At 39.8% G+C, this 8,867-nt stretch overlaps 1 protein-coding gene across 1 annotated transcript; it reads right to left on the reverse strand.

Moving 5' to 3' along the window:
- Positions 1–591: 591 nt before the first annotated feature.
- EAH_00056080 (26S proteasome non-ATPase regulatory subunit 1, putative) lies at positions 592–7,418 on the reverse strand (the record flags this gene model as incomplete). Its single annotated transcript, XM_013393827.1, has 14 exons — positions 592–629; positions 716–764; positions 1,114–1,167; positions 1,629–1,727; positions 1,926–1,954; positions 2,154–2,550; positions 3,263–3,436; positions 3,661–3,768; positions 4,094–4,389; positions 4,591–4,870; positions 5,256–5,530; positions 5,711–5,923; positions 6,218–6,387; positions 7,162–7,418. The coding sequence occupies 14 exons, from the start codon at positions 7,416–7,418 to the stop codon at positions 592–594; spliced, it is 2,439 nt and encodes an 812-aa protein (XP_013249281.1).
- Between the last annotated feature and the right edge of the window lie 1,449 nt (positions 7,419–8,867).

Consider the following 8,867-nt stretch of genomic DNA (forward strand, 5'->3'; position numbering starts at 1 on the left):
ATATACGTTCATATCTATATATGTTTAATTTTTATTTATTTTAATCTGTGTATTTATATATTTACATCTGTATTTATCTTCATACGTACACTTTTATATATATAGTTAGGTTTACATGTTTATATTTATATTTATTAATATTTATTTATATTTATATTTATTAATATTTATTAATATTTATTTTTATATTTATATTTATTTATATTTATTTACATATTTATTTTTTATCAATCCGCGTCTATCTCTCTGTGTTTTATTATCTGCTCTCTTTTTTTAATTTGTTTATATTGAGGTAATTAATTAATTAATTATTTTATTTATTTTATTTGTTTTAATAAATAAAATAAATATATTTCTTTTTATTATTATTTGTATGCATGTAAATATTGCTGCTTCTGCGTTTATGTTAATGCAGGTATGTGATAAGGGTTTAGGGTTTAGGGTTTAGGGTTTTGGGGTGTACGTTCACCTTGTCTAACAAAGTCTACAGCATCAGCTGTAAGTCTATTTAAAACTTCTTCTGCTTCTCTGTTCCCGCGAGCAGCAAACGCAACTCCTACAGCAACAGCAGCAGCAAATCTTACGTGTGCATTATAGCTGCTGCACAGCAGCACAAGGATCCGTAGAAGCTGCAAACACACACAAACCCTAAACCCTAAACCCTAAACCCTAAACCGTAAACCCTAAACCCTAAATCCTCGGAAAAGCGCTTTACCTTGCCCAGGATGGTCTAGAGAGACACTCAAATAATTAACAAACACATCCTTACAAAAACCCTAAACCCTAAACCCTAAACCCTAAACAAAATCAAAAGATCTGAGCGAAAGCAAAATACTTCCTACTACCCCTTGTTTAGGGTTTAGAAGTGTTTAGACTTGTTTAGGGTTTAGGGTTTAGGGTTTACTTCTTCTCTATGCGAGCATACAACAGAAGAAAGAGACAACAGAGCACTGCTGCGTAGGGTTTTGCGATTAGGGTTTAGGGTTACTCAGGAACTAGGGTTTAGGGTTTAGGGTTTAGATTAGGGTTTAGGGTTAATTAGGGTTTAGGGTTTACTTCTTCTCTATGAGAGCATAAAACAAAAGAAAGAGATAACACTGCTGCTCTTCTCACGTCGTCGCTGACATCGGAGACAGCCAAATGCAGCAGCCTCTTTACTGCTGTCTCCTGTATAAATAAATAAATAAATAAATAAATAAATAGATAAATAAATAAATAAATAAGCTAATAATTAATTAATTAAAACCGCCAAAGGCATTAGTCGGACACAGTAATAATAAGTATAATAACAATTATTATTATTATTATTATATTATTATATTATTATATATTATTATATATTATATACAGGTCTGTATGCATATACACAAATAGGGCTTAGACATATATATATATATATATATAAGTATAATATAAATATACATATATAATATATATTATATATATATAAAATATATATATATATATATACACAAGTAAATATAAACACGTATTTACATGAGGGCAACTGTAAATATATATTCTTTTACAAATATAAATATAATAAAAATATTAAACAAAGATTTATGCAGAGTGAGCCAAAAAGAAACACAAACCCTAAACCCTAAACCCTAAACCCTAAACCCTACCTTTCCGGTGTTGCAGTATGCAAGGCCAATAGCGTAGGCCCCACCATAGCGAATTAAAGGATCAGCTTCTCCTAAACACTGCTCTATCAACTCATCAGCCTGCGCAAATAAATATAATTATATATAAAAGCTGAGAATTGTACAAACAAACTAATTCATACAGCACAGAGAGAAGCACCTCGTAAGCCTCTGCTTAATAATAAATAATATTAAATAAATAATATTAAATATAAATTAATAAATTATAAATTAATAATTAAAATCCAAATAAGTAGATAAAGAAAGAAAGAGAAATACAAACACACAGCCGCCATTATTATCAACTGCTGCAACCAAACCCTAAACCCTAAACCCTAAACCCTAAACCCTAAATCCAAAACCCTAATCCCTCGGCATACAAGACTCAATCCAAGGGCCCGTCAATGAAGTAAGAATTATTTTGTTGCATTGCTAACCCCAAACCCTAAACCCTAAACCCCAAACCCTAAAACCCTAAACCCTAAACCCTAAACCCTAAACCCTAACCTGTATCATCATGATGTCCTAGACAAACAAGACTTAATCCAAGTGCTCCTCCATGAAGAAGGGGTTCTTTAGCTGCATTGTTTGCTTCTTTTAAAGAAGAAAGCAGCAGAAAGCGAATAAGAGGACTACGAGCACCGCAATGTAATAAGCCTAAACCAAAGAGTGCCCCTCCTTCTGCTGCTGCACCACCCCCTCCTGCTGCTGCTGCTGCTGCTGCTGCTGCTGCTGATGCTGCTGATGATGCTGCTGATGATGTTGCTGAAGAAGCCCCACCACCGACTCCTGCTGCACCGCCAGCACCACCAGCAGCAGCACCAGCACCAGCAGCAGCAGCAGCAGCAGCAGCAGCAGCAGGAAGATAGGGACCCAAGACACTCAAACTTGAGCCTACATTACCCTAAGAAAAACAAAGCACGAAACTAACATTTAAAATAAACAAATTAATATAAAATATATTAATTTAAATATAAATACTTTAAAATAAAATAAATAAAATAAAATAAATCAATCAATCAGCAAAAATGCACAAGTAAAACAACAAACAGCACCAAACGCACGCACCAAGCAAACCCTAAACCCTAAACCCTAAACCCTAAACCCTAAACCCTAAACCCTAAACCCTAACAAACAACAATAAACCCTCAACACAAACCCTAGCAATAAACCCTAAAAATAAACCCTAACAATAAACCCTAACAATAAACCCTAGCAACAAACTCTAATAATAAACCCCAACAAAAACACAAAACCCTAATAATAACAGCAAACCCTAATAATAGCAAGAACCCCTAAACCCTAAACCCTAATACACCCTAAAAACCCTCACAAACCCTCATAAACCCTAATAAACCCTCATAAACCCTAATAAACCCTAATAAACCCTAATAAACCCTAATAAACCCTGATAAACCCTAACAACAAACCCTAGTAAACCCTAATAAACCCTGAAAAACCCTAGTAAACCCTAATAAACCCTAATAAACCCTCATAAACCCTAATAAACCCTAATAAACCCTAACACCAAACCCTAACACCAAACCCAAACAACAAACCCTAACACCAAACCCTAACAGCAAACCCTAACAGCAAACCCTAATGAAGTTGCTTACTCTGTGAACAACACCGATGGACGCAGTCGCTGAGAACTTGCCCCAGCTGACAGCACGTCGAACCCAGTCGAGGTTTTTACGAAGAAACAAATCGCAGCCGGTGCAGCTCTGCTGCAGTGCATGCAGCAGCAGCAAACCCTGATGCAGCAGAGACTGACGACCATCGATTGAAACCTAAAACACACACAAAACCCTAAACCCTAATAAGCATATATATATATATATATATAAACTCTAATTCTATTTATCTCATGATCCCCTCTAAACAACGACTTTAAAAGATACATATATATATATATATATATATATATATATATATTGGAGGTATTCAATGTTAAGGGTTTAGGGTTTAGGTCTAGCAAGTGTTTATCAGGGTTTAGGGTTTAGGGTTTAGAGACCTTGTAGAGATCTAACAACTGAAAATCTGTCTGCGATTTTCTGTTTAAAACCTCTAAACGCAGTTCAAGCGTAGACCGGCCGCTTAAAATACTTCGCAAGACCGCCAGCTGCACAAACCCTCAAACCCTAAACCCTAAACCCTCAAAACCCTAAACCCTTAAAACCCTAAACCCTAAATCCTAAACCCTAAACCCTCAAAACCCTAAACCCTAAACCCTAAACCCTAAACCCCAAACCCCTAAACCCCTAAACAACGTAGAAAACCGCTGAGAAACCTCAAACCCTAAAACCGCTAAACAGTAAACCCTAAACCCTAAACCCTAAACCCTGAAAGCCCTTAAAACAGGAAGTAAACGGATGAAGAGACGACAGAGACCGAAGGAGATAAACCCCCTAAACCCTAGACCCTAAACCCTAAACCCCAAAGCGCACTTTGCGTGTAAAGGCGTCAGAAGATTCTGCTGCTCTTTTCTCTGCTGCTTCAGCAGCAGCAAATGCAGCAGCAGCTGCTGCTGCGGAAGTCTCTGCTGTCTCTTCTGCTGCTGTTGCTGCTGCTGCTGCTTCAACGATAGCTGTTGTTGTCGTTGCTGCTGCTGCTCCATCCTCCTGAGCCGACTCCTGCTGCTGCTGCTGCTGCTGCTGCTGCTGCTTCTGCTGCTGCTCCTCCTCAGTGAGAGGAAGGCTCAGCAGCGGATGCCCCAAGAGAGACTCCATTTGCCGGGGGATCTCTGCAGACACCCGAAAACCCTAAACCCTAAACCCTAAACCCTAAACCCTAAATCCTAAATCCTAAAACCTAAACCCTAAAACCTAAACCCTAAACCCTAAAACCCTAAACCCTAAACCCTAAACCCTAAGAGCCAAGCCCCAGACGCAAAAGCCCTCAACCTTAAACCCTAAACCGTAAACCGTAAACCCTAAACCCTTACCGAGATCGATGAGATCGAACGCGATTTGATAAGCAAGGAGCTGGGGTTTAGGAAGGGTTTGTGTCGGGGGGCATGTAAGGAACTTGTGTAATATTTTTGCTGCTGCTGCTGTGTCTCCTTGCAGCAGCAAACAGCGGCAGACCTGCCTATACACCTCAGGTTGCTGCTGCTCGCTTTCACCAGTCGAAAGCACCTCCATATACACCTCAATTAAAAGCTGCAGCACCTCTGCTCTAAATGACTTTAGAGGAATCAGCGCATGCAAATTCGAAGACAAATGCTGCGCACACAAACCCTAAACCCTAAACCCTAAACCCTAAACCCTAAACCCTCGTCAAAAATATTCGCTCCTACGCTTCGCAAAAATCTCATACCCCAGACCTGAAGGTTTCGATGCAAGGCGAGGGTTTAGGGTTTAGGGCTTAAAGGGCTGCTGAGAACGGATGGGAGGGTTTAGGGTTTAGGGTTTTTAGTATTCTGCGTCGGGTATTGCGGTGTTTGTGAGGGTTTAGGGTTTAGCGTTATAAGGGTTTAGGGTTTGTGAGGGTTTAGGGTTTAGGTTTTCTGAGGGTTTAGGGTGTGTAAGAGCTTGTGAGGGTTCAAGGTTTAGGGTTTATGAGGGACTAGGGTTTGTGAGGGTTTAGGGTTTAGGGTTTAGGGTTTACGTTGAGGAGAGCGATCTTATCTGGGGCCTGCAGCAGCAGCAGCTTTACTTCTTCTAGTCTTTTACAATCTAAAGCAATTCCTAGCGAATGTGCAGCAGCAGGTGTACCGGCTGCTGCTCTCAGCTGCTGCAGCACCACCTTCTCTACTGCTGCATGAAAAGCACTCGGAGCTGCTGCTGCTGCTGTTCCCGCTGCTGTTCCTGCTGCTGCTGCTGCTGCTGCAGCAGCAGCAGCAGCAGCCACATCACCAACAACGGCTCCTTCGCCTCCTACGACTGCAGCAGCATAAATAACAGCAGCACCAGCAGCAGCAGCAGCAAACAAACGCCTCCATGCCTCTCTTACGAAGCAGCAGCACAAATAACAGCAGCAGCAATGTAACAGGCCTCCCAGCAGCAACAGCAGCAACAGCAACAGCAGCAGCAACAGCAACAGCAGCAGCAACAGCAGCATACCTGATTTCAAAGCTACACCGTTCAGCAGCGCTGCTGTATCTCCCGCTTCTCTTGGAGGGGTCTCTGCTGCTGTTGCTGCTGCTGTTGTTACTGCAGCTGCTGCTGCAGCTGCTGCTGCTGCTGCTGGTCCTGCTGCTGCCCCTGCTGCCTTTGCTGCTTGTTCTGCTGCATACACCTCATTTCTGTATCGAATATACTCATCCACGCACTCAGCTGTACAGACACCCAAACCCTAAACCCTAAACCCTAAACCCTAAACCCTAAACCCTTTGTAAACAGGGGCGGAAGTGCTCTTCATGATTTAGGGTTTGCTGCTGATGTACAACAGCAGCAGCAACAGCAGCAGCACCACCACCACAACCACAACCACTAGCATCAGCAGCATCATCAGCAACAGCCGCATCAGCAGCAGCAGCATCAGCAGCAGCATCAGCAGCATCAGCAGCAACAGCCGCATCAGCAGCAACAGCAGCATCAGCATCAGCATCAGGAGCAGGGTATGCGTACAGAGTATAGTTTGCTTATAAAGAGATGCGTCTGTAATGCTTAACCACTCATCAGACAGCAGAGCGAGACGCAGCGCATCTGCTGAACAACCCAAGTAAAAATAAACCTTGCTGCAGATCGTCGCAGCTAACGAACGGCTTTTAAAACCCTCGTCTTCAACTAACGCCTCCCTGAGCAACAATAATAAACAATTAATAATAAACGATAAATAATTAATAATTAATAATTAATAATTAATAACTAATAATTAATAATTAATAATTAATATTTAATAATTAATAATTAATAATAATTAATAAATAAATAAATAATAATTAATAAATAAATAATAATAAATAATAAATAATAGATAATAAATAATATACTTAATTAATAAATAATAGATAATCAACAGTAAATAATAATAATAAATAATAAATAATAAATAATAAATAATAAATAATAAATAATAAATTAATTATAAACAACAGCAGCAAACAACTGGAACGGCTTCAACAGGATCTGTTAGCAGAGGCAGCAGGCCAAATTAAATAAACAAATAAATAAATAGATAAATAAATAAATAAATAAATAATAAATGAGCAATAAATAATAATAAATTAATTAAATTAAATTAAATTAAATTAAATTAAAATACACCAACCGGCAAAGAGGTAAAAGAAGAAAGTACAGGGGCGGAATGCATAAACCCTAAACCCTAAACCCTAAACCCTAAACCCTAAGCCCTAAACCCTAAATAGACTGAATGAATAAATAGGTAGATAAAATACATAAATTAAACAGATAAACACAAGATAAATAAATAAATAGATAAATAAATAGAGAATCAAACAAACAAAAGAACAATTAAAGCAAATAAACACTTTGAATAAACAACAAAACAAAACAAATAAATAAATAAATTAATTAATTAATTAATTAATTAATTAATTAAATCGGCATACAGCTCAGGCAGGGCGTCTGCGAGTTCGACCCAATGAACATCGACCAGCTTATTTAGCTGCAGCAGCGCAGCCTCTTGAATTGCTTCATCTTCTTCTTGCAGCAAAGCAAGAAGAGCTTGAGCAGCAGAAGGAGTAGGTAGACTGCTGCTGCTGCTGCTGCTGTTGCTGCTGCTGCTGCTGCTGCTGCAGCTGCTGCGGCTGCTGGGCTTCGAGGCTTCGCAGCGCCCCACTGACGCCCCAGATGACACCAACGCCATTTCTAATGGGGTGTACAGACACCTGATAACACCACTTAGGGCTTAGGGTTTAGGGTTTAGGGTTTAGGGTTTAGGGTTTAGGAGGTATAGCCTAGCCTGCACAGAAAGACAATAGAGCATAGATAAAAACAAACCAGTGATACTGCTGCTTCTATAGAGACAGACACACCGCAGCAGCAACCAGAAACAGATAAAAAAGAATCCTTTTGCTGCTGCTGTTGCTGCTGCTGCTGCTGCTCTTCCTGCTGCTGCTGCTGCTGCTGCTGCTGCCCCGTTGTTGCTGCTGCTGCTGCTGCTGCTGTGGGTGCAGCAGCTTCTATTTAGAGTCTTCTTTGTGTCTCTAATAAACTGAGTAATTATATTTTCATATTAAAGACGTACTTCTTAAATCAATAAGAGCAGGCTCCGCCTTGAATAGCAAGCAGCAGCTGTCGCTGAGGTGTATACGCAGCTCCTTAACAGCAAAAGGATCTGTGCATGCAGACGAAAGAAAATAAACAATAAAACAAACAAAACTATCAAATAGAATTCATCAAAAATTACAAACAGCAGCACAAAAAGCCCCTGCATGCCTTCACTGCTGCTGCTGTCTGCAGACTCGCAACAGCAGCAGCAGCAGCAGCAGCTGCTGCTGCTGTTGCTGCTCTTGCTGCTGTTGCTGTTAGGGTGTATATACACGTCTCAAGAAAGAACTTCTAGGGTTTTTAATTATAAAAGAGCTGCTTTAAAAGATAAAATTTATTAACAAAGAAATAAACACAGCACAAAATGAGCGTTGGGCGTACACCGCAAATATCTCTTCTTTCTTTTGTTTTTGTTTTGTATATTAAGCAGCAATTACTCAATTAAAACAAAAATATAATAAACAAACTCCTGCAGATTCTAACTGTATAAACACTGTAAAGACAAACGCCATAAGAGTCTGCTGCTGCTGCTGCTGCTGCTGTTGCTGCTGCTGCTGCTGCCGATTCTCTTTCTGCTGCTGCTGCTGCTGCTGTTTGCTGCTGGTAGTCCTGCTGCTGGTGCTGTATTTGTTGTTCTCTATACTTGCCGATGAGGGTTTAGGGTTTAGGGTTTAGGCTTTAGGGTTGCTGCTGAGGGTTAAGAGAAGACTTACCTTCTGCTGTATGTAAACAGCAGACGTCATAATAAATTATTATTATTCTGCTGCTGTTGGTGTTGCTGCTGCTGCTGCTGTTGCTGCTGAGGACAAGAAAAGTGCAGCAGCAACAGCAGCAGCAGCAGCAGCAGCAGCTGCTGCTGCTGCTGCTGCTGCAGCTGAAGAGACAGGGCCTCTATCCTCTGCCTACTTTTTGCTTTTGATGTCTCTGTCTGTCTCCTTGTGAAACTCCTGCTGTCTCTTTTGTATGCTGTCTCCTCCTAATAAATATATATATATATATATATATATATATATATTTATACATATACACATATATATATATATAC

The sequence above is a fragment of the Eimeria acervulina genome, genomic scaffold (assembly GCF_000499425.1).
Source record: "Eimeria acervulina Houghton genomic scaffold, Eah_scaff1135, whole genome shotgun sequence".
Taxonomy (NCBI): domain Eukaryota; phylum Apicomplexa; class Conoidasida; order Eucoccidiorida; family Eimeriidae; genus Eimeria; species Eimeria acervulina.